Below are 27,085 nucleotides of genomic sequence, written 5' to 3'. Positions count from 1 at the left end.
ATCAAATAACGAACAGAACTGAACACAAGGCTGTCTTTTTTCCTATAATCCACTATTCGAAGTTCAGTTTTATAATTAATAGTTTATTTAGAATAGCTGATTTAATAACTGTACTATAGAAAAAGAACATGTGGCAAAGCATGTGAAACCATATTATAGTCAACTTCACCGATAATTTAATACAAGAAATTTATATATACGCATACTTTTAAATGCTTATATTTGGAAAATATATATTTATATGTAATATAATCCATATAGCAATCCACACATACACAAAATACATTAATACATATAAACCACATTATCATACTACAGAAATGGAGATAAAAACAGTTGATGCAAATTCTCTAAAAGGAATAAAAACAGTAACACTGAATATGAGGGTAAAGAAGGAAATATAAAATATTTACAGTTTAATCTCTTTTCCATATTTTGCTATTTAAATAAGTTGGTTCAGTTTAGCACAGCTAGACTCAGAAGTAAAAATTCATGAAATTAGAAAGTAATTATTCTTCAAAGAAAAAAATGCTACTGAAAGGAATATTGCGTGGAAATGTTAAAAGATCTTGCATGTAACATTAGTCACTTAAATAAAATTGGGTAAGAAACGGTATAAATTTCATTTTATTTTTTTTTAACTTTTTTATTTTTTTGAGAGAGAGTGTGAGTTGGGGAGGGGCAGAGAGAGAGGGAGAGAGAGAGAGAGAATCCCAAGCAGGTTCTGCAATGTTAGGGCAGAGCCCCAATGCAGGATTCAATCTCACAAACCATGAGATCATGACCTGAGTCGAAATTGAGAATTAGATGCTTAACCGACAGAGTCACCCAGGTGCCCCTATAAATTTCATTATAAATTTTACCCTGAAAAAGGTGAAATGGGAAAATGCTAAATGTTAGAGCAGGAAAACAAGATATGTAGACTGTTAAATTCAGTATAACTTTTGCTTCTAGTCTTTTTTTTAAATTTTTTTTAACGTTTTTATTTTATTTTTGAGAAAGAGACACAGAGTGCTAGTGGGGGGAGGGGCAGGGAGAGAACGAGACACAGAATCCAAAGCAGGCTCCAGGCTCTGAGCTATCAGCAGAAAGCCTGATGTGGGGCTCGAACTCACGGACAGTGAGATCATGACCTGAGCTGAAGTCAGACACCCAACTGACTGAGCCGCCCAGGCGCCCCTTTTTGCTTCTAGTCTTAAAGGAGAGAAGAACTGGACAAGACATAACACAGTTGGGTATCAGGCAAAGAAAGACAATGATACCCAAGAGAAGGAAAACAAATGAGGGAAACCCTACCTGGAAAGTTCAATACTTGGATACAGTTCTTAGTCTGTGGAGCATTGAGGGAGAACCCAGTGGAGCCTAGGAATATCCCTGAGTTGTGAAGATGGAACTGGGATCCCTAGGAGCCCAGGTCGATAGAGTCAGTGGGGGAGAATACCAGAGAGAAGAAAGCTGCTGAGAAAGAGAACTCAGATCTGTAGAGGGTCTCCTTCCAGTTTGTAGTACTGATCAGAACCAATCAGCATATATATATGGAAATACTCAAGGTCAGTGTAGTGGGTTGAACCATGTCTCTCAAACATTCATGTCTATCCAGAACCTCAGATTTTTTTCCTTATTTGGAAATAGGTTCTTTGCCAATGTAATTAGTCAAGTTAGGATGAGGTCACACTGGATTAGGGTGAGCCTTAAACCAAATGTATAATCACTGCAGTGATACAGCAACACACCAAGGAATGCCAAAGACTGCTAGCAACCACTAGAAGCTACTAGGAAAGAGGCATGAAACAGACTTCTTCCTGAGAGTCTTCAGAAGGAACCAACTATGCCTGACACAGTTTGGACTGTGGCCTCCATCACTGTAAGAGAATAAATTTCTGCTGCTTTAAGCTACCCAGTTTCTGCTAATTTGTTACAGCAGCAGGAAAAATAATAGAAATAGAAAACTACCTCTCAAATGAATTAGATAAAAATTCTCAAATGCCATACAGAGCTAGGAATAGTTCCTCAGCAGCCAGAATAAAAGCTCTCATAAGTCACAGTCTATCAGACAGAATCAGTAGTGGAAGAAAATTACCTCTATCATAAATGCTGCTGTGGTCTCATATAACAAAGCTTAAGAGCAAGACTAGAAGATGAAACATCTCTCAAATAACTTAAATGCATCCCAAAATAAAGCTCTAAAATATTTATAGGAATATATTAAAGTAAAACTCACATATGGCATCTACTAAAAAATTACTGGGCATGTGAAAAAGTAGAAACATATAATCTATGAGGAGAAAAATTATTCAATCTAAACTAAGAAATGACACACACAAGAAAATTAGTAGATGAAGACATTAAAGTACTAGAACATGTAAAGACATGAAACATAGAAAAAAGGCTTAAACAGAATTTCTAGAGATGAAAACTGTCTGAAATGAAAAAACTAGAAAAAATTAAAGGGAGACTCGACATTGCATAAAAAAGACCAGTGAACTTGAATTCAAAGCAGAAGAAACTACCAAAATGAAAACGGAGAAAATAGTTTTGGGAGGGGAATAAACAGAGCATTAGTGTGACAACTTCAAAAGGCCTAATTTACATGTAATTGGGGTCCTAGAAGAATAGAAACAAATTTCAATGAGTAATGGCTAAAACATTTCCAAAATTTACATACTAAAACATATAGATTCTAAACTCAGTTAACCTAAGCACAGTGCACATGAAAATAAAAGTAAGGGTAACCAGAAGTTTGTATCATTTGACCACCTTCACCCAAATTTTGTTATATGATAAGTATGTCCTACAGTAGTAATATGCAGCATGGGGACTACAGTTAATAATACCATATTACATATTTGAAAGCTGCAAAGAAAGTAGATTGTAAAAGTTTTCATCACAAGAAAACAATTCTCTGTAATTATGTGTGGTGATGGATGTTAAGTAAATTTATTGTGATAATTTCTCAATACGCATATACTAAATCATGACACTGTATACCTAAAATTCATATAGTGTTATATATCAGTTATGTCTCAATTTAAAAAATAAAATAAAAAGAGAAACAATGGTGAGGAGAAAATAATAAAAGCAGGCATAGAGAAAAAGACACACTATATGCAGAAGCACAAAAATAAAGATGACAGAGGTTTTCCCAGTAAAAACAATGCAAGCTAGAAAATAGTAGAGCAACATTTTTAGAGTGCTGAATGCAAAACAGTCAGTGTAGAATTCTAAACTCAGGGAAAATATTTTTCAAAAACAAAGGTAAAATAAAGATATTTTTATATACAAAAGCTAAAACAATTTGGCATCAACAGACCTACAGGTCAAGAAATGATAAAGTCCTTTAGTCACAAACAAAAATGGTACAATACGAAAATCACATTAAATGTAAATGGCTGAAACACCTCATTTAAAAAACAGATTATCTGATCAAACAAAAAAGGAAGACTCAATTATATGCAGCCTGTAAGATATCAACTTCAAAGATACTGATAGTAGTGCCTGGATGGCTCAGTTGGTTAAGTGTTCAACTCTTGATTTCAGCTCAGGTCATGAACTCATGGTTTGTGGGATTGAGACCTGCCCTGGGCTCTGTGCTGACAGTTCAAAGCTTGCTTGGAATTTTCTTTCTCCCTCTCTCTGTCTCTCCCTGCTCTCTCAAAATAAAAAAAAAGATATTGATAGATAAAAAGTAAAAAGATGGAAAAAGATAAACCATGTAACTCTAACAAAAGAGATATAAAGTGAATTTCTGAGTAAAGATTATTACTAAGGATAAAGAAACTCATTAATAAAGGTAAAGGGATTAATTCATCAAGACATTATAATCCTAGATGTTAACCACTTGAAAATAGAGCTTTAAAACACATGAAGTAAAAACTACAAGAAGAAATAGACCAATCTACAATTATAGTCAAAGATTTCAACATCCTCTACTTAATAATAGAACAAGTAGATAAAAATCACTTAAACTATATAAGACATCACTTAATAACCAATTAAGTTAAAATAGGTTAAAGTTTCATTAGGTTAAAATCATTATTTTCATTCGTTGGTTTTATGAGTGTACTCAATATGTCAAAATTTACTGATTTGTACATTATAAATATATGCAGGTTTTAAAAAAATATTAATTATGCAAAAAGCTGTTAAAAAAAAAACGTCAATGTAGGGGCGCCTGGGTGGCTTAGTCATTTAGCAGCCAACTCTTAATTTCAGCTCAGGTCATGATCTCATGATTCATGAGATCAAGCCCCACATTGGGCTCTGTGCTGACAGCGTGGAGCCTACTTGGAATTCTCTCACCCTCTCTCTCTGCTCCTCCCTTGCTTGTGCTCTGTTTTTACTCTCTCTCAAAATAAATAAATAAATAAATAAATAAACAAACAAACAAACAAACATGAAAAAAGAAAAAAAAACTCAATGTAAATCAAACACTTCTATTATAATCACTGAACATCAAGAGTTAAAGAAAGGATGAAAACAAAACAAAACAAAACAAAAAAAAAACAAAAACAAAAAAAAGAACCAGAATTTCCATACCTGGTGAATACTGGAAGTTGGGACTGAATGACCTGGACTCTAATCACAACAAGTAATAGTGTACTGAACATCAAAACAATGAGTTTTATTAGTGTCTGCAGCATAGAAAATGGAATATTACTCTTCCCACGGAAAAACTGTCTGGCAGTAGTACATAATAATGGCAAAGTATACTGCAAAAGGAAAAAAAAAGTTTTAAATAACAATATACTACAACGTTTTCAACAATGCAATACATTCAAAATGCAAGATTAGATATAAATTGACTGTAATTATAAAATCAGTATGGAGCAATGTGTGGAACTGATAAGGAATAAAACTGAGTCCAATAATCTTACCCAATAATGAATCATATTGGATGGTATTACTGTGTACATTTCCAAATTACCTAATGGTTCCATTATTAAAACTGAAACAACAGTCTTAAAAAACTGAAGGAGTTATAAAATGTTAAGTAATTTTCAGTGGCTACAAGGACAAAATATGCCAGTTTCTTGCAAATTTTTGGTAACATTATTGGTAAAGAGAATAATTTATAATGACACATTTAGAAACCAAGTTTATTATCATCAAATTCAAATAGGATAAAAGATAACAATAAAAATTGTATTTCTCCTTACCCCCTGGGCAATAAATACTTCATACACACAGCAAATTCCCACAACTGTTATTCCTTGTTCTTTACACAATGTTGCAACAGCAACTAAAACCACTGTCAAAGCAATTGGAGTCCATACTGCAATTTAAGAACAGAAAAATATAAACTACACAAAACAATTTTATAGTATCATAAATGAATATTTTAAGTTATACAACTGCTGGACATTACTAAAAAACTCATGATTCTATATTCACATTTGTGTTATTTCCCATTAACCTATACTTCATATTTCAAAATGTATTTAAATGTTGTGATTTTATATACCCAAAACAAAACATCGAAATGTATAACTTAAACTAAAATTTTGTAGAGAGGAAAATTATCTAATGAAATGTTTTTAAAAAGTTTATTTAGTTTGAGAGAGAGAGACAGCATGCACGCATGCATGCACGCACACAGGGAGGGGCGGGGGGGGGGGGGGAGAATCCCAAGCAGGCTCCCTGCTGTCAGCACAGAGCCCAAAGCTGGGCTCAATCTCAGGAACCCTGAGATCATGACCTGAGCTGAAATCAAGAGTCAAATACTTAACCGACTTAGCCACCCAGGCGCCCTGAAATACTAATTTTTAAAACAAAGGTAGGGTGGCCAAATTGGAGAAGGGAAGCTTAAAGGCTGGAGTGTTGTGATTAATGAACCATGTATGTGAAATGAAGGCAAATTCTTTAAATTATTACACAGACATCTATATGTTTTATTATATCTGTCATTTATTAAAAACTTCAAACTGAAAACTACTAAGCAAAGTAGAATAACATTCTTATTTTAAAGAGTATAAAAACTGAAACAGATAAATAGAATTTAAATTAATACTATTCTTTTAAAAAATCTGCATTAGAGGGCACCTGGGTGGCTCAGTCAGTTAAGTGTCAAACTCTTGGTTTCAGCTCAGGTCATGATCTCATGGCTTTGTGGGTTCGAGCCCTGCATTGGGCTGTGCTGGTAGTGTTCCTCTCTCTCTCTGCCCCTCCCCTTCTTGCACTCTCTCTCAGGATATATATACACACACATATATATGTACATATATATATATATATATATATATATACTTAAAAATACTATTAATAGAATATTCATAAGTCCTACTTAAATAGAAAACCTACTTCATCAACTTTAAGCAATATCAACTAGTTAGTAGTAATAATTTGATTCAAGAAGAATGAATTTTGAGAATAATTCCATATCTACTAACTTGCTTTATGACTTTGAACAAGTTTTCTGAGCTTAAGTTTTCCTACTGTAAAATATGACCTCCAATTCTTTTCAAGTTAAAAAAGCATATTGCAGTATAATTGTGTGACCTCAGGTTTATTTATTAAGAACATTAATCAGAGGAAAATCTCAAATAATTGACTTAAATCCAAGTATAAATAGAAAAATAATTCATGAGTTTGATATATCTTCTTTTGTTGTTGGGCTTACTACAGAAATTCATTTATTTTTGAAATTGTTTTCAACTTTAAAATACTCTACTGATTAAAATTACTGAAAGAAAAACAACTCAAAAAACCTTCAAACACTATTGGAGATACCCAGTAAAACAGTATTCCTTTCCTCAAAAAAAAAAAAAAAAATCTCATATTCTAGTCAGATCAAAACCATCAATACAAAAGTACATTATACCAAGGAATGAAACATAATGCTAAATTCCGTAAGAAATTCATACAGGAAAGAAATCAGTAGATGATTATTTACAAAACAAGCTGAACCTAAAGTTGAACCTTGAAGATATATACATACAAAAACTGGGGAAGAGGTATGCATGCATAGAGAGGAGGAGGGAATAAGCTTAGCAAATGAATGATACAGAGAATAGTATGAATGGAAGGGTATGAATATAATAAAAATTAGTGGGAAATAACGGCCTTGAAAAGATATTTAAAACAATATATCAAATGGCTTGTATAGCCAGTTTAGCATATATTATTTGAGTCTCAAAATCACTCTACTGTGATATAAGGGAAGATGTAATCATGTGCATTTTTAAGATGAAGAAAGAATTTTAGAGGTCCAAAAAACAGTCATGCACAATAAAGAAATCAGGACTTTAACTTGGTTCTTCTGACATTAAATTCAGAGCTTCTCCTAGTTTGTAATTCCACTCCAAGACAGAAAGCAAACAGCTGCATTCTGTAATGCTGGATTCAATCTCAGCAACTAACAGCTCTAATAAAGGCAAAAGCTTTATTGAAACCAGTCACTTCAGTTCTTCAATTTTTGGTGATTACATTACTGTATGAACACATACTTTGATTTTATAAATAGATCTCTGGGGTTAAAGTTAACCATGTGTAATTTTGTCCAAAACAAGTCCCCCTGCTAGATACACTAACAACACTTAAAAATATACACGTATAAATACAGAATCCATTTCAATCATTAAAATTCATTCCAATTTCAAAATATAGGTTTCTAAACTGAATTTTACATGTATAAAGATACAAACCTTTAGCAATCACATATATTCAAATAGTTATTTTAAGTATCTACTACATTTTGTGGAGGAGAAAGATAATAGTCATATAAACAAGATTTATCTGTTAACTGATGATCTAAGTGTTAATAAAGAAAAACAGAAGGTGAAGGGAAATAGAAAGGAATGGGAAGATGAGTGGTGCTGCTAATGGCATCTGAGCAGAAACCCAAAGTAACAGAAAGAAGCAAAGGCCCTGAGGTGGATCATGCTTTCAAAATGGGTGTGGGTCATGAATAACCTAGAATTTAAAGTGATCAAATAATTACAAATTGGAAACCTTTGCAAGGACACATACGTTAAATAGTGAATACAAAAGATGATGACAAATCTGTTTATGGTCTCAAGTATAAAATTATGTAATGTGAAATAGGACTATGGGAGTTATTTGGACAGAGAGAGGTCCAAAGCAGGTTCAGCACTTTTTTTAATTATAATTTAATCGCTGACTTGGTCATTTGCTCAACAAGTATATACTGAACACCTACTGTATACCAGGAACTCCATTCCAGGAAATGGAGATAGAAACCTACCTATATTACAAATCTAAGACAACACTAAAGGTGTTTGGCTAAATCACTTATTTGTTGAAACTTAGTTTCCGTTAATATAAAATTAGGCCCCTTATCATCAGTACTTTGGGTTTATAGTGAGAAAATTCTCCAATGATGTAGGGAAAAAAAAAATAGAGTTAAAGTTTAGATCAACCAAATACAGGTTACTATTATGTAAAACCTCTTTCAGGTCTACTGTTCACACAAATCATTTTTATTGCCTGGAACTTGTTTTCTGATAATACCTGGCATAACTAGGATTAATGAGCTAATGTGTACAAAGCATTTTCCAGGGTGGGCCACATGGTAGGGACTCCATAAATAGCTGAACTATGATCAACACCTAATAAAAGTTATATTCTAATAGGCTTTCAACTTTATCTAAACAATACAATTCATGGCCTTCATAGGTGTTATTACAGAAAGACAACTGAAGTATTAGTACTTGTATCTTTGATAGGTAACAACAGATGGAACTAGGAATGACTCTAAAACTCCTATACTCTAGGGTAAATTTTTTAAGTTAAATTAAATACAGAATCTGTTAGTTATGATAAAATATAAACTGCATACAAAAATAATTTTTACTATTGACAATGTTGCATATCATGTTCGTATGTCCATACGTGCTGAAATAGTAATAATATATAAAGATAAACCCAAGTGTGGCATATATTTTATAACAAATAGAGTAAGTAAAAATTACTTAGCAAGTTTTATATCTATAGAAAAAAAAATTAAATGTTAGACACTTACCTATGGAATTATCTGGTCCTTTTGATTTGGTATATGACAAAAATGCAGCTAGAAAAAAGATAGATGACAAAAGTTCTGCTCTTCCTACAACACCGGTTACCTAAAAAGGGAAAGGGAGAGGAGTTCGTATTAATGAAGAGCCTCTTGAAAATTTAACTACCATATATAATAGGAACAGCACTTTAGAAATTAAACTGCCATAATTTTTCAAGCATATTTCAGTTTCTTAGACATTCTTTGAGTGCCCTCGTGTGGTGAATCTGTGTATCTTCCATAAAAATATATTTTCCAGTGACTCTACAATAGTTCTATTATCATCACTATTTTGAAATAATTACAGACCCACAGGGAGTTGCAAAAATAGATACAGAGAAGTCCTGTGTACGGTTTACCCAGCTTCCATCAACAGTAACATCTTATATAATATTAGTACAATATCTAGAGTAGGTCTTAAAAAACAAAAAGCTAAGACCTTACATATTTTCTTAAAATACAAGTGTTCTTAAAATATAAAAACATCATAAATTCAGTAAGGTTTATCTCAAAATAAACTTATAAACTAAAGACAATGAACTTTAAAAAGCCCTTTTAAATTCTAAAAAATTAAATATAAAACCCTCAAACCTCTTCCTTTAAAGTATGCCTGAGTGACTGAATCAGTTAAGCGTTAACTCCTGATTTCAGCTCAGGTCATGATCTCTGCTGTCAGCATAGAGCGTGCGTGGGATTCTCTCTCTCCCTCTCAAAACAAATAAACTGAAAAAAAAGAAAAAAAAGAGGCCAGTATATAAAAAGTTTGGGGGCGCCTAGGGGGGCTCAGTCAGTTAAGCACTGACCCCTGATTTCGGCTCAGGTCATGATCTCTGCTGACAGTGTGCAGCCTGCTTAGGATTCTCTCTCTGCCTTTGTCCTACTCATACTCTCTCTCAAAATAAATAAACTTAAAAACAAAGTACTCTTGTGACACCTGGGTGGTTCAGTTGGTTAAGCGTCGACTTTGGCTCAGGTCATGATCTCATGGTCTATGAGTTCAAGCCCCGCATCGAGCTCTGTGCTGACAGCTCCAAGCCTGGAGCCTGCTTTGGATGCTGTGTCTCCCTCTCTCTCTGCCCCTCCCTGGCTCATGCTCTGTCTGTCTCAAAAATAAACAAACACTTAAAAAATTTTTTTTAAATAACTAAAAAATTAAAAAAAAGAAAAAAAGTACTTTGAATTCACTGTAGAATTTAAAACAACCTATCATTTTTATAAACATATGGAAAAATATCTGTTCAATTAGACATAAAAAGGTTCAAGACAGTGAGAGACACACACACCCCTTCTAATACACACAGACATTCAAACACTTGGAGTTTAAACATACACATTTTTGCTTACAACCAAAAGCTCATAACAAAGCAATCGAACAGAGTCCTCTTTGCTCTGTTGTGCGCAGTTTTGGGGTTTCACGGTTTTCAAGAAAAATAAAGTATAGTTTAAGTATGTCTTAGGAGGTACTGGCTGACAGACATATTGGCAACAGCAGAGACAGCTAACAATTTTGAAACACATGGCAAGAGACAACATGAAAGTACTGGGTATCATCATTTGTTAGGATGTGTTTATGTTTACATATATTTTGATATATTTCCATCCTTTACTTAAATTTGCCTTACTAAATATTTCCTATCCTTTGAAACGCAATGCCAAGTTGACAAATATTTTAAATCTATATTCATAAAAAAATTAGCAAAAAAGACCTATATTCATTTATATTTTACATTACTAATCTTGAGCAATTATATCTTATACCCTTAAATAATAAATGCTTGTTTCAAAACTTCTTTTAAATTTAAAAATTTTATGTAGCCTAGAAAGTTAAGACTTACACTAATTAAAAAATCTTCAAATATTTGATTTAAAGCCACAGTTAAATTTTTTCTTAAAAACATATACCATTATAATCATTATGTAGGCTCTGCTAAAAAAAAAAAAAAAAAAGAAAAAAAATTGATTCACAGTTTTACTTACTGCTTCTGTGTGTATTGGATGCACTGCAAAAAGTAAAGAAGCAATGACACTACTCCTGTTGTCCAGAAAAAGTTTGCAGACTTTAAGAAATATCACACTAACCACAGCATGAAAAATCATATTTAGGAGATGATATGACATTGGTTTCAGCTCACTAAACAGATAATTTAAGCGAAATGTCAATACTGTTAAGGGACGGTAAGACTTGTGGCTTCTCTCCTGAAAGGAAAAAAACAATCATCATCATTAAAGTACCATGGTCCTTCAGGGCACACAAACTAATTGCTGTATTTACTGTTGAAACTAGCAATAAAATAATGAAATGAATGCTCCAAGGATAACACAAACATAAAATATAGCTTTATAAGCTGTGTTTTCCTATTTCCTTAGTCCCACAACAAGGCAATTTCCTCTCCTAAATATAATGAAGAATCAACAGCAGAGGAAGAACGTTTGACTTTTAACCCTCTTTAACACACAAATTAAAAAAAGAAAAAAATAGGGGCACCTGGGTGGCTCAGTTGGTTGAGTGTCCGATTCCTGATTTCAGCTCAGGTCATGATACCAGAGTTGTGGGATCAAGTCCTGCATCAGGCTCTGCACTGAGGGGTGGAGCCTACCTAAGGTTCTCTTTCTCTGCCCCACTCTGTCCCTCCCCCCACTCTTGTGTGCTCTCTAAAAATAAAAATATAAAATAAAATATAAAATAAAAATATAATAGCACTGATCAAATTAGACCAAAAGATTCCTTCCAAAGCCTATATCCCCATCTATACCAATACCAGCATTTATATAACTGCTGGCTAGCTCTTCAAAAGGAAATATAAGAATTAAATGTTTACCAGCACAGTTTAAACGGTGAACTCTCAAAATGATACTGTCTAGTTGTTTTATGAAAAATGCCTTTGTAATGTATACACCTGAATATATTAAGCCAAAAACTCACTAAATACTACACAGAGGATAATACAAAAGCAAAAACTTTCTTAGAGAACAGAAAACTTTGTTATGATAGTCTACTGGCAAGAAATCAAATTTTATGTGAAGTTGCTGAATTTCTTTACAAACTGTAAGGTTGACTTAACCAGAAAAGTTTTACTGTAAGACAAAATTAAAGCCGATTTAAGAATAAAACATAGGTCAAAACCACATAAAATATTATCCTAGCTATTTTTAAAAATTTTAGCTCAGGAAGATGGCGGTGTAGGAGGACACTGGGCTCATCGTGTCCTGCTGATCACTTAGATAGATTCCACCTACACCTGCCTAAATAACCCAGAAAACCGCCAGAAGACTAGTAGAACGGATTCTCTGGAGCCAAGGGCAGACAAGAGGCCCACGGAAGAGGGTAGGAAGGGCGGCGAGGTGGTGCGTGCTACATGGACTGGCGGGAGGCAGCTGGGGCGGGGGGCAGCCCGCCGGCCAAACAGAGGCCCCAAGTATGGCTGGCAAAAGCGGAGGAGCCAGTCGGAGTGTGTTCTGACAGCAAGAGGGACTTGACATCTGGAAGGTTATAAGTTAACAGCTCTGCTTGGAAAGCTGGAAGGCTGGAGGAAAACAGGAAGGAGAGTTGTTGAGCCCCTGAGATGCTCACCAGGGCCATCTCCCTCACCCACCCCCCAGCCGAAATCCCAAAGGGAACCAGTTCCCGCCAGGTAACTTGCTTGCACTGTGAAACACCCAATGCTGTCCTTCTGCGGATCCATCCCTCCGGCAGCAGCAGCGGCAGCGGGTCTGACTCCCTCCCAGTGCCGCAGGGTCCCTCCCATAGCAGATCATCAAAGGATAAGCGAGCTGAGACTGCCCCTCCTGCCCCTGTGCACCTTGCCTACCCACCCCAGCTAATATGCCAGATCCTCAGCACCACAAGCCTGGCAGTATGCAAGTAGCCCAGACGGGCCACGCCACCCCACAGTGAATCCCACCCGTAGGAAAGGGGAAGAGAAGGTACACACCAGTCTGACTGTGGCCCCAGCAGTGGGCTGGGGGCAGACATCAGGTCTGACTGCGGCCCCGCCCACCAACTCCAGTTATACACCACAGCACAGGGGAAGCGCCCCGCAGTCCCGCACCACTCCAGGGACTATCCAAAATGACCAAACGGAAGAATTGCGCTCAAAAGAATCTCCGGGAAATAACAACAGCCAATGAACTGATCAAAAAGGATTTAAATAATATAACAGAAAGTGAATTTAGGATAATAGTCATAAAATTAATCCCTGGGCTTGAAAACAGTATACAGGACAGCAGAGAATCTATTGCTACAGAGATCAAGGGACTAAGGAACAGTTAGGAGGAGCTAAAAAATGCTATTAATGAACTGCAAAATAAAATGGAGATGACCACGGCTCGGATTGAAGAGGCAGAGGAGAGAATAGATGAACTAGAAGATAAAATTATGGAAAAAGAGGAACCTGAGAAAAAGAGAGATAAAAAAATCCAGGAGTATGAGGGGGAAATTAGAGAACTAAGTGATGCACTAAAGAGAAATAATCTACGCATAATTGGTATTCCAGAGGAGGAAGAGAGAGGGAAAGGTGCTGAAGGTGTACTTGAAGAAATCATAGCTGAGAACTTCCCTGATCTGGGGAAGGAAAAAGGCACTGAAATCCAAGAGGCACAAGAACTCCCTTTAGACGTAACTTGAATCGATCTTCTGCACGACACATCATAGTGAAACTGGCAAAATACAAGGATAAAGAGAAAATTCTGAAAACAGCTAGGGATAAACGTGCTCTAACATATAAAGGGAGACCAATAAGTCTCCTGACAGATCTCTCTACTGAAACTTGGCAGACCAGAAACGAATGGCAGGAAATCTTCAATGTGATGAACAGAAAAAATATGCAACCGAGAATCCTTTATCCAGCAAGTCTGTCATTTAGAATAGAAGGAGAGATAAAGGTCTTCCCACAGAAACAAAAACCGAAGGAATTCGTCACCACTAAACCAGCCTTACAAGAGATCCTAAGGGGGATCCTGTGAGACAAAGTACCAGAGACATCGCTACAAGCATGAAACCTACAGACATCACAATGACTCTAAACCCATATCTTTCTATAATAACACTGAACGTGAACGGACTAAATGTGCCAACCAAAAGACATAGGGTATCAGAATGGACAAAAAAACAAGATGCATCTATTTGCTGTCTAAAAGAGACTCATTTTAGACCTGAGGACACCTTCAGATTGAAAGTGAGGGGATGGAGAACTATTAATCATGCTACTGGAAGTCAAAAGAAAGCTGGAGTAGCCATACTTATATCAGACAAACTAGAGTTTAAATTAAAGGCTGTAACAAGAGATGAAGGAGGGCATTATATAATAATTACAGGATCTATCCCTCAGGGAGAGCTAACAATTATAAATGTCTATGCACCAAATACAGGAGCCCCCAAATATATAAAACAATTACTCACAAACATAAACAACCTTACTGATAGAATGGGGTAATTGCAGGGGACTTTAACACTCCACTTACAGAAATGAATAGATCATCTAGACACACAATCAATAAAGAAACAAGGGCCCTGAATGATACATTGGATCAGATAGACTTGACAGATATATTCAGAACTCTGCATCCCAAAGCAACAGAATATACTTTCTTCTCGAGTGCACATGGAACATTCTCCAAGATAGATCATATACTGGCTCACAAAACAGCCCTTCATAAGTATACAAGAATTGAGATCATACCATTCATACTTTCAGACCACAATGCTATGAAGCTTGAAATCAACCACAGGAAAGAGTCTGGAAAACCTCCACGCATGGAGGTTAAAGAACACCCTACTAAAGAATGAATGGGTCAACCAGGCAATTAGAGAAGAAATTAAAAAATATATGGAAACGAAAATGAAAATACAACAATCCAAACGCTTTGGGATGCAGCGAAGGCAGTCCTGAGAGGAAAATACATTGCAATCCAGGCCTATCTCAAGAAACAAGAAAAATCCCAGATACAAAATCTAACAGCACACTTAAAGGAAATAGAAGCAGAACAGCAAAGACACCCCAAACCCAGCAGAAGAAGAGAAATAATAAATATCAGAGCAGAAATACACAATATAGAATCTAAAAAAGCTGTAGAGCAGATCAATGAAACCAAGAGTTGGTTTTTTGAAAAAATAAACAAAATTGATAAACCTCTAGCCAGGCTTCTCAAAAAGAAAAGGGAGATGGCCCAAATAGATAAAATCATGAATGAAAATGGAATTATTAAGACCAATCCCTCAGAGACACAAGCAATTATCAGGGAATACTATGAAAAATTATATGCCAACAACCTGGACAACCTGGAAGAAATGGACAAATTCCTAAACACCCACACTCTTCCAAAAATCAATCAGGAGGAAATAGAAAGCAATGAAGAAATTGAATCCGTTATCAAAAATCTCCCAACAAATAAGAGTCCAGGACCAGACGGCTTCCCAGGGGAGTTCTACCAGACATTTAAAGCAGAGATAATACCTATCCTCAAGCTGTTTCAAGAAATAGAAAGGGAAGGAAAACTTCCAGACTCATTCTATGAAGCTAGTATTACTTTGATTCCTAAACCAGACAGAGACACAGTAAAAAAAGAGACTATAGGCCAATATCCCTGATGAATATGGATGCAAAAATTCTCTATAAGATACTAGCAAATCGAATTCAACAACATATAAAAAGAATTATTCACCATGATCAAGTGGGATTCATTCCTGGGATGCAGGGCTGGTTCAACATTCACAAACCAATGTGATACATCACATTAATAAAAGAAAAGATAAGAACCATATGATCCTGTCAATCGATGCAGAAAAGGCATTTGGCAAAATTCAGCAAACTTTCTTAATAAAAACCCTCGAGAAAGTCGGGATAGAAGGAACATACTTAAAGATCATAAAAGCTATTTATGAAAAGCCCACAGCTAACATCATCCTCAATGGGGAAAAACTTGAGAGCTTTTTCCCTGAGATCAGGAACACGACAGGGATGTCCACTCTCACCGCTGTTGTTTAACATAGTGCAGGAAGTTCTAGCGTCAACAATCAGACAACAAAAGGAAATCAAAGACATCAAAATTGGCAAAGATGAAGTCAAGCTTTCACTTTTTGCAGATGACAGGGTATTATACATGGAAAATCCGATAGACTCCACCAAAAGTCTGCTAGAACTGATACATGAATTTAGCAAAGTTGCAGGATACAAAATCAATGTACAGAAATCAGTTGCATTCTCATACACTAACAATGAAGCAACAGAAAGACAAATAAAGAAACTGATCCCATTCACAATTGCACCAAGAAGCATAAAATACCTAGGAATTAATCTAACCAAAGATGTACATAATCTGTATGCTTAAAACTATAGAAAGCTTATGAAGGTAATTGAAGAAGATATAAAGAAATGGAAAGACATTCCCTGCTCATGGATTGGAAGAATAAATATTGTCAAAATGTCAATACTACCCAAAGCTATCTACACATTCAATGCAATCCCAATCAAAATTGCACCAGCATTCTTCTCAAAGCTAGAACAAGCAATCCTAAAATTCAATATATGGAACCACAAAAGGCCCCGAATAGCCACAGTAATTTTGAAGAAGAAGACCAAAGCAGGAGGCATCACAATCCCAGACTTTAGCCTCTACTGCAAAGCTGTCATCATCAAGACAGCATGGTATTGGCACAAAAACAGACACAAAGACCAATGGAATAGAATAGAAACCCCAGAACTAGACCCACAAACGTATGGCCAACTAATCTTTGACAAAGCAGGAAAGAACATCCAATGGAAAAAAGACAGTCTCTTTAACAAATGGTGCTGGGAGAACTGGACAGCAACATGCAGAAGGATGAAACTAGACCACTTTCTCACACCATTCACAAAAATAAACTCAAAATGGACAAAGGACCTGAATGTGAGACAGGAAACCATCAAAACCCTAGAGGAGAAAGCAGGAAAAGACCTCTCCGACCTCAGTCGTAGCAATTTCTTACTTAACAGGTCCCCAAAGGAAAGGGAATTAAAAGCAAAAATGAACTACTGGGACCTCATGAAGATAAAAAGCTTCTGCACAGCAAAGGAAACAACCAACAAAACTAAAAGGCAACCAACGGGATAGGAAAAGATATTTGCAAATGACATATCGGACAAAGGGCTAGTATCCAAAATCTGTAAAGAGCTCACCAAACTCCACACCCGAAAAACAAATAATCCAGTGAAGAAATGGGCAGAAGACATGAATAGACACTTCTGTAAAGAAGACATCCAGATGGCCAACAGGCACATGAAAAGATGCTCAACATCGCTCTTCATCAGGGAAATACAAATCAAAACCACACTCAGATATCACCTCACGCCAGTCAGAGTGGCCAAAACGAACAAATCAGGAGACTATAGATGCTGGAGAGGATGTGGAGAAACGGGAACCCTCTTGCACTGTTGGTGGGAATGCAAATTGGTGCAGCCACTCTGGAAAACAGTGTGGAGGTCCCTCAAAAAATTAAAAATAGACCTACCCTATGGCCCAGCAGTAGCACTGCTAGAAATTTACCCAAGGGATACAGGAGTACTGATGCATAGGGGCACTTGTACTCCAATGTTTACAGCAGCACTCTCAACAATAGCCAAATTATGGAAAGAGCCTCAATGTCCATCAACTGATGAATGGATAAAGAAATTGTGGTTTATATACACAATGGAGTACTACGTGGCAATGAGAAAGAATGAAATATGGCCCTTTGTAGCAACGTGGATGGAACTGGAGAGTGTGATGCTAAGTGAAATAAGCCATACAGAGAAAGACATATACCGTATGTTTTCACTCTTATGTGGATCCTGAGAAACTTAACAGAAACCCATGGGGGAGGGGAAGGGAAAAAAAAAAAAAGTGGTTAGAGTGGGAGAGAGCCAAAGCATAAGAGACTCCTAAAATCTGAGAACAAACTGAGGGTTAATGGGGGGTGGGAGGGAGGGGAGGGTGGGTAATGGGTGTTGAGGAGGGCACCTTTTGGGATGAGCACTGGGTGTTGTACGCAAACCAATTTGACAATAAATTTCATATATTGAAAAAAAATAAATAAACATTTTATGTAAGGGTATTCAAATTCAGCTTCTTTGCTCTCTTACCTCTTACCATATCTTGCTGGGACCCTGGTATTATACTTGTAAGCTTTTCATTCCTACCAGGGAATGTTAGGAACCACAAGGAACAAATATTTCTCCTTTGAAAATAGGAACATTTTAGTATCTCTATACTGACTACACACACCATGAGTGTTGTCTACTTAGAATGTTCTTTGCTGCTTAATTTCTGTACATCATTGGCTTTAGCTCAGGCAGACAAAATTATTTTTAAGGCACTATACTGAACTGACATGATTTGTATCCAAAAGCAAAAAAAAGGTTCTAGAAACCTTTTGAGAGCCTAAAATGTTACCATAGTTCCAATGGGACATATTTGCCAGCTGAATGGATGAAGTCTGAAAATGCAGGGGGAATAGGTTATTTTTAATTGCAATATACATGACTTTTTTTTGTTAGGTGTATTAGAGAGCCATAGGTAACGGCCAATTAAAAAATTAATTATTAACATAACTAATTATAGTAAATCTTGGATTGTAAAAGTAACTCGTTCTGTAAGTGTTCCACAAAACAAGGAAATATTTCTAATAAATTTTAACTTGATAAATGAGTAACGTCTTACATACAATAGTAGTATGTGAAACAAAGTCACATGATCACAACTGAGCCAATGGCTCACTCTCTCCCTCTCTCTCTCGCTCTGTCTCTCTGGCTGTGGAATTGTGGGTGACTATCTCCCATGGTCACATGCTTGATCTCAGGCTGTGGCAGAAATCGGTGGTTTCAGAACTGTGGAGGGTGCCCACAACTGGCACTAGTGTCTTGTTTGTCACTTCAAACCACCTATGTACGTACTTCACTTTTCCACACAAGAGTAAGCTAAGGAATGTTTTGTTTCATTTTAGGTCAGACTGCCTTCAGATATAGACTCTTTCCTCTGCTGTCTTACTGTCAGTTTCATTAAATATGACAAGAATTTATTAATATTGTATTGTAGTATCTCTGAAAGCGTATATGACGGCCCCCATGCAGAAAAAGGTTGAAAAGAAAGGCAGTGAGAAGGAGATGATCATGGTGGATGTTAAGAAGGAAATCATTGAGCAGTACAAACAAGGCATGCAAGTGGCCGAAACTGCAAGATTTAATGGGAAGTCTACATCTACATCTCATCTGGAGAGGAGGAGAAAAAGGTAGAGGAATCCCTCACTTGAAATGAGATTAGGGAGATGTGTAAAATGTGGAAACGGTGCAAAATTTTATAGAAATGCACCACCCAAATAAGGCTCTGGCAGTGTGAGTGATGAATCTATTTAATGGCAATGCAATGTCACATTTCCAGAAATCCTCAAAAGGAGGCAAAAGCAAGTGCCAGTGGATAGGTTCTTTGTTTAAGTTGCATAAAAAGAGAAAGATTCCATGGAGTCTATAGATAGCAGTGATTCCGTTAGCGATGGTGAAAGTTGTCCTACACAATAACCCTCTTCTCTCTTGTCTCCCTCACACCAGCCACTAAAGTTTTCAAAGGTAAGTGCAGATTAATTTTTCTTTATATTTTGTATTTTCTTAATTTTATGTTATATTGCAGTGTGGTAATGGAATAAGCTTAGGAATTCCCTGAGCCTGCACTGATGGGTTAACAAGGCATAAAGAATTAAAAAGCCATAGGATACTCACACCCAAATTTGGGTAAACAAGATTAGGTAAATAAGTATAGAGAGGGTGGGCCAATGCCCCAATACAAAAGTATATGAGGTAAATAAGATTAGGTATTCAGGGAAGATACCACCCGCCCCCCCCCACCCCCCCAACTCCCCAACTTAGTATTATAGCAGAAAGCTGCTTTTGCAGAAGGACCAAATTAGGTAAACAGGTAAATAGGGCTATAGACCACTACAGGGCAAAGCTGCCCAGAGCAGAGCTAGTTAACAAAAGAAAGGTTCCTAGTTGACTCTGAGGTTACATGTTCCACCTTTCTTGTCCCCAGACAAGTTTAGGTAAACAGGTGGTGCCTGCGGTCTGCTGTAAACAACCTTCCTCTGGGCACCAGGATTTTTTGTTTTGTATTAACCCAAACCCCTAACCCCGCATATCTTCAAGATCCCCTTTCCCATGAGTCCATGAGTTAATGTTTACAGTTTCATTGTCTCTTTCTGCACGTTCATCACCATATTTGTAAGCCTTCTGATCCTAATAAGAAAGGAGCAAGGACCCTTAATCAGGGGCTCTTGTCTTCTCCTGGACATTAGCCATCTTTCCCATTTTAATCCTGCATCCCGCTTTCTTGCTAGACAAGAAAGAACTCTAGGCCCAGAGTCTATGACATTACAGTATTGTGATCATTTTTATATGAATATTTTTGGGTTCTGGAACAAATCATCTGAGTTTCCATTATTTCTTATGGGGAAATTTGCTTTGACATATAAGTGCTTTGGATTACAAGCATGTTTCCAGAACAAATTATGCTCACAAACCAGTATTTTACTGTATTTACACAATTCATTAGTAATCTGAGACTCTGCTATGACAAATAATCATTAGCATAGCAGATAACAGGTTTACTCTGTGAAAGTACAGTAAAACAGTTATATTACAAACAAAATAATATAGATCATTATTAAATTCAGGTGTATTAAAAGAAAATTTAATTACTCATATTATTAGGTGGCAATAGAAACATAGGCATGAATATAATGAGTGAATTAGCTGACAGTTCCCTGCTAATGTGAATCTCCATATAGCGGAGGCAATATCTAGTGCAATGGGATTATTTGCAAACGTTACCTTAAGATAGATATATTGTAGGCCAAATGCCAGAAGAGAGTGGCTCATTACAGCTCAGTGGTTCTCAACCATGGCTGCACCAGAGAATCACTTGGATAACTTAAGAAACACCCAATCCTCTACCCCCCCAAAATCCTACAATAAAAAAAGCGAACACACACAAAAAAGAACAAGACAAAAATATTGATGGTAACATCCCATTCTGAGCTAACTGTAACTAAAAAGTTTGAGTAGAGCCTTGGTAACATTTTAAGTGCCCCAGGCAACTGTAATATGCAGCCAGATTTATAATACACCGAATCATTCAAAAACAGAGTATTACTATCTAAAGAATGGGTTTATAAAAGAGATGATCTAAACACTGAGAAGCCAAAAGGAGTCTAAAGACCCCTAATGTGCCAGTATTCATACAGTTCAGGAGAATGTTCTAAGCCCAAAATGTGTCTTTAAGCTCTATACTGGCACAAAAATCCTTATAAAGGTTTGGTGATCTGCACACAGGCTTCTAGCCTATCAGTACTTATGGACATCAACCATTAGATCTTTGTGCTAATTCCAGGCTTGTCAAGAAAACATATAATACCTAAATACTATTCAGAACAATTTTTCCCTAGTGGCATGTTTCCCAACAGGAAAAGAAGATGCCCATCTGAAAACAGGAGGAAGCAACAATCTCCACCATATATTGTTATTCTAATTTGTTCATTCATTTTGTCTGAGTCTATTATTATGAGTATTTTCTTAGTGTGCCCACTTATAGGTGCTTTGAACAAAATCAAATATTGTATTTGTAAAGCTGAGGAAATCATATTGACACGAAGGTATAACTTTCATGAGACCTTTAATCTAGCCAGCTAATCTTTCAGTTTAAAATCTCAATGCCATGATTAAAATCACAACAGATACTAGCTTCAGTTGTAGGAATGGGTTCTAAGGGTCTCTGGGGATAAAAGGTAGGGGTAGAAGGAAATAAACTGACTAGAAAATAATGTATCTTATTATAGAACCATATTTTTTCCTCATTATCAAATATGTATTTTTTTAAAGGCTAGAATTAGGTGAGAACAGGAAGGTTTAAGAAAATAAAGTCTGCTTTTTAACAAGAAAAAATACTTATGTGCTGTGACTAAAGGAATGACAGACTTCACCCCCACCCTTGAGAAACTTCCATATTTAAAGCCTGCTTGGGATTCTCTCTCTCTGCCCTTCCTAAACTCATGATCACGTGAGTGCTCACATGCACTATCACTCTCAAAAAAAAAGTCTAATCTATTTATACTGAAGTCACATATTTTCAGATGGTTAAATATATCCAAAGTGGTCATCTCTTTGGCCTGAATCATGGAAAAAGAGAAAATTAGCAAGAAATAGATTTGTTTACACTTACTCATATACTAATGTTTGGTTTTCAGACACATATATTATTTTTAAAAAGATTAAACCAAGGTATACATCTAAGGAAAGAACCATGTACTGCTTTAAAGATGATAACCACATCTTCAACTTCCTATCTAACATACAAATTTTTGGGAAACAAATTCATAAATGCTATGATGCCAATGTTGATAAAGAATTATGAGTAATAAACTACTAGAATTATTTAAAATCTGAGATACATATAAGCAATAAATAACTACTTACCTCAGACATAGGGGTTCCCCAGAAGTCATTCTGAAATAAAGTTTTTAAAGGTGTAGATGGATGCAGGTCTTTATTATCCAGTATTGCTGAAACATCATCAAAAACAAAACCACAAAAGAGGCTGTTCCAATAGCAGGCAGTAACCACACCTACTATTAAGGTTACTTCTTTGAGGTTAATATCAGCCATCTTTTCCACAAGCACTTGTGGATAAAATCTAGGAGGGAAAAATCATGAAAATAAAATAAGCATCATTTTTTTCAAGTAAGTAAAATTTTAGTAGAAGGATAAGTAAAATAGCGAATGCTAATTCTCCTTGAGAGTATTTCAAAGCTCAGCTCAAATATCATCCACCTCTAAAAAGCATTAGCTGCCCACTCTCTTCAAATTTCTAACTTAAAATGAATTGCTGCTTCATGAATTTCATACCTCTACTACAATCACACCACTTAATCTCTGGATTTATATCTCTAGCTAACTAGATAGTGAATTCCTTATAAGTCGTCACAGGTCAGATTACTCAGGGAAACAGATATACATACAAAAAACTTTAAAAAAAAACTAGTATGGTGTACTCAAGGAGTAGTAAATAAATCTTAGTGGGAAGGACAGTAAATTTTTGTGGGAAAACAAATATTTGAAAAAACATTGAACATGGATTTTCTGAAATGTATCTTGAAACTTCTATTTTAGTACTTAATATACTAGAAGATCAACTATTACCTAAATCAGGTGTCCAAACTTGTAGCCCACAGCCTTGGTTTGGTTAAAACCTTTTAAACATATCTGCCTTAAATGTCTCTATAGGAATTCTAAGCCTAAGCTAGCTGTATACTAGCCATTTAAGTATCGTCTCGTCTTTAACCCTGACTTGTTTGACTGATTTATGTTATCTGGCCCATATAAGCTTAAAACCCAGTTCTAAATAGTGTTTCTTTTTCTTTTTCTTTTTACCACAAATGGTTTTAATATAGGGAATGGGCTTCACACATGAAAATTCATAATTAAGTCATTGTTTTAGAGAGGATTCAGTGAGGGGTACCTGGGTGGCTCAGTCGGTTAAGCATCCAGCTCTTGATTTCAGCTCAAGTCACGTATCTCAGGGATGCAAAGGATGGAGCCCCGTGTCTGGCTCTGCACTGACAGCACAGAGCTTGCTTGCAATTCTCTCCCACCCCCTCCCACCCCTCTGCCCCTTCTCATTGGTGCTCTCTCAAAATAATTTTTTTTTTTTTTTTTTAAATAAAGGATTCAGTGAGAAAATGGTTTAGAGTAAAAGGCACTATAATTACTGGATGATACTGAAGAATCAGCCCTATAATTAAAATAAGGGTACTCTTGAAAAACAAGCTGATGATATACTTTTTTAGCTTGAGTAGTATCATTAGTATCATTTTAGGCTCATCACTTGTGGAAGATAGAACTATGCCCCTCTCCCAAACTGTCCACATCCAAATCCCCTGATCCTGTGAATATGTTACCTTACATGGCAAAAGAGACTTTGCAAGTTGTGATTACATGGAGGGTTTTGAGATGAAGAGATTATATCCTTAATTATCTGGTGGGCCAATTCAATGACACGGAACCTTACAAAAGGCAGGCAGAAGAGTCAGAAAAGCAGAGATGAGAGTGATGTGACAGCAGGCTAGGGCCGTAAGGCAAGGAATGATGGCAGCCTCTAGAAGGTGGAAAGGCAAAAAAAACACTTTCTTCATTAGATTCTAAAGGGACCACAGCCCTATTGACATTTCAATTTTAGTCTAGTGAAACCCATTTTGCATGTCCATAGTTATAAAATAAATTTGTTGGGGCGCCTGTGTGGCTCAGTCCATTATGCGTCTGACTTCGGTTTAGGTCATAATCTCCCGGTTTATGAGTTTGAGCCCTGCATCGTACTCTGTGCTGACAGCTTGGAGCCTGCTTGGGATTCAGTGTCTCCCACTTTCTGACCCTCCCCTGCTCATGCTCTCTCTTCTCAAGAATAAGTAAACAGTAAAAAAATAAATAAATAGAATTTTTGTTACTTTAAGCCAGCATGTTTGTGATAATTTGTTATAGCAGCAAGAAGAAACAATACATCACTCACAGAGCCAAAAGATCTAAGGCCTGATATACATCTGGCCTAGATGTAGAGAGGAAGAATACAGTAGGGAGGGCAGAGAGAGATTTAAAATCAGATGTACGTTTATATAAAGATACACACACAAGCCTATTAAAGTGCCTTTAGAATTGGATAGGAAAACCTTAGAATATATTACACTTAAAGAAATGCAAAATCCAATGCTACCAATCACCAAAGGAAATTAGCTGTACCTTTTGAAGGATAGTTTTAACTAAAAGAAAAATTATCTAAGGGTTTATCTTGAGTCCACAAGTGATTTATCATCTCTAAAGAGTAAGACCTTATACCTTATTATCATAGAAAAAGCTGATAGCACTTGTTTAAAGATTGGAGACTGACCAGGCATTATTTGCCTCACTCATTCTCAACTACACACTAAAATGACAAAGTATTAAAAGAGAAAAGAAAGGGGGGTATAAATTCCCAAGGATAAACACCACTGGAGAGGCAATCATAGCAAGTTTTGGAAGCTGGAAAAACAAAATTTATCAAGTGACCTAACAGAGCTCAGGAAAGTGAATCTAAAGCTTAAGGTGGAAAACTTAGAAAGTTTTTTGCATCCCTGCCAGCATCAATCTCAAAACTGGTGACAAGATCTCAAGAAATAGGTTGGAACATATGGATTTGTTAGAATTTAGACCCCTTTCCCATTGGGTACAGGCAAGTGACCTCTTCTATAGCAGGGGAGAAGATCAGAGACTTCCTCTCTGAAATAGGTGAAATACAAGGTGTCTGACACAGAGACACAAGTCAGAAGGTAGCAAACTGAAAATGAGGGTTAACCAGAAGTCTGTCTATATACATTTTGAGACACTCCAGCTCTTTTTTACAAACTGGTATAGAATCTTATAAAATATTACAACTCTGGAAACAAACAAAAAGGACTCTAAAAGCTTCCACAAAGAAAACAGGTTCCATACCAAAGATTATGAATCCAAACAAATCTTTTTTTTTTCTTTCACTAATACTGGAAGCTAGATGCAGAAGAAAAAGGGAGTAATGCTTCAAGTTTCTGAGGGATAATAATTTCCAACCTAAAATTCTATGTTAATAAACACAAATTACCCAACTAAGAAACTAGAATAAAAATATTTTAAGACATTCAAGGTCTTAAAAACATTACCTCTGTCTCCTCTTTTCAGGAAACTAATAGAAGATGTATACCAGTAAAATTAGGGAGTATACTAAGAAACAGAGAGAGGGAAATCAGGAGACAGGGGATCCAATGCAAGATAGCAACAAAAGAAATACCCAGAAGAAAACAAAAACTAAACAAAACAAAGCAAAAAAAGAAATACCCAGAATGACAACCATGCAAGCAAGTCAACTAACCACTTCATACTAGAATAGGTCAGAAGGTTCTTGAACAACACTCCCAAGAAGGTATAAACAGAGCACCTAATGGTGAGAACCATGTTACTCTTACAGTGTGTGTGTGTGTAATTGAAATTTAGGAAAACAAAACAACTCAGAACATCCACCATGGTATAGATGAAAATCAGGTCTTGTGTATCGGTCAGAAACCTCTCTCCCATAAATAATGTCAGGTCCCTGACCTGGTGACACTTGGAGTTCTTACCCCAAACTGCTGTTAAACTATTTGGTTAAACATTCTCACCACAGGAAAAATTAAAATAAATAGAGGAAATAGGAGTAAATTAAACCCGTGGTTTTACTACTTCACAGTTATATTTGGGAATTAACATGTATTTGATTATTAGAGTACTTATAATGTTCAGAATAATCTTATACACTGTAGACTCTTGATATATTAGCTTCAAAAATAATTTAAAATGCAATTTTATATGACACAATGATATGTAAAATATACATAATATTAAATTATTGGCCATGCAGTTTGTGGATTTAGGCTTTTTAGCTGAAAAGTATACTAATTTAGCCAAGTTTGCAAATATATTGGAATTTTTGTAAAGACTTGGGAGTTGCTATAGTTTTAAGTTTAATTTATTAGGTGTATACAAATTGTTTTAAGTACTGAGAAAATTTTGCTTTTTAAGTCAGGTGTCTTGAGTCCTTGAATAAAAATTAGGCTCAGTTGGTTAAGCATCCGACTTCGGCTCAGGTCATGATCTCACGGGTTCCTGAGTTTGAGCCTCCTATCTGGCTCTTTGCTCTCAGCACAGAGCCTGCTTCAAATTCTGTCTCCCCCTCTCTCTCTGCCCCTCCCATGCTCATGCTCTCTCTCAAAAATAAACATTAAAAAAATAATAAAAATATATTAAAATTATAAATGCAATTTTAAATTAAGGCAATTTAACCAAGTTTTAAATGTAGCTTATGCATTTAGTCCTTTCAATTTGAGTTATATAAAAAAGGGGGTGGGGGGGCGTGTAAGTTTACAAACATAATAAGACTTTTAGGTTGAATTTAAAGGTTTACAAAACATAAGGTTATAAAATGTTACTTTAAAAAACGTGGACAGTTCCCAGGATTTCTAAATATAGTTAGGTAATTAAGAGT

The 27,085-nt window shown here is 36.0% G+C and overlaps 1 protein-coding gene across 5 annotated transcripts in view; it reads right to left on the bottom strand.

Moving 5' to 3' along the window:
- The window catches only part of TMTC3 (transmembrane O-mannosyltransferase targeting cadherins 3), a 60,445-nt gene that overhangs the window by 28,340 nt on the left and 5,020 nt on the right, over nucleotides 1–27,085 (bottom strand). For all 5 annotated transcript variants that reach the window (XR_003424320.2, XR_003424321.2, XR_003424319.2 and 2 more), the window contains exons 2-6: nucleotides 22,483–22,699; nucleotides 10,988–11,206; nucleotides 8,978–9,077; nucleotides 5,157–5,272; nucleotides 4,537–4,709 (exon numbers count right to left, since the gene is read on the bottom strand). Coding sequence is in view for 1 of the 5 variants with exons in the window: in XM_015073956.3 (XP_014929442.1) it covers nucleotides 4,537–4,709; nucleotides 5,157–5,272; nucleotides 8,978–9,077; nucleotides 10,988–11,206; nucleotides 22,483–22,671 (797 nt within the window). In the remaining 4 variants the exon portion in view is untranslated. The remainder of the gene's footprint in view (nucleotides 1–4,536; nucleotides 4,710–5,156; nucleotides 5,273–8,977; nucleotides 9,078–10,987; nucleotides 11,207–22,482; nucleotides 22,700–27,085) is intronic.

This window comes from Acinonyx jubatus, chromosome B4, assembly GCF_027475565.1.
Source record: "Acinonyx jubatus isolate Ajub_Pintada_27869175 chromosome B4, VMU_Ajub_asm_v1.0, whole genome shotgun sequence".
Lineage (NCBI taxonomy): Eukaryota > Metazoa > Chordata > Mammalia > Carnivora > Felidae > Acinonyx > Acinonyx jubatus.
The sequence above is the reverse complement of the archived record's forward strand: the minus strand, read 5'-3'. Positions and strand labels throughout refer to the sequence as shown.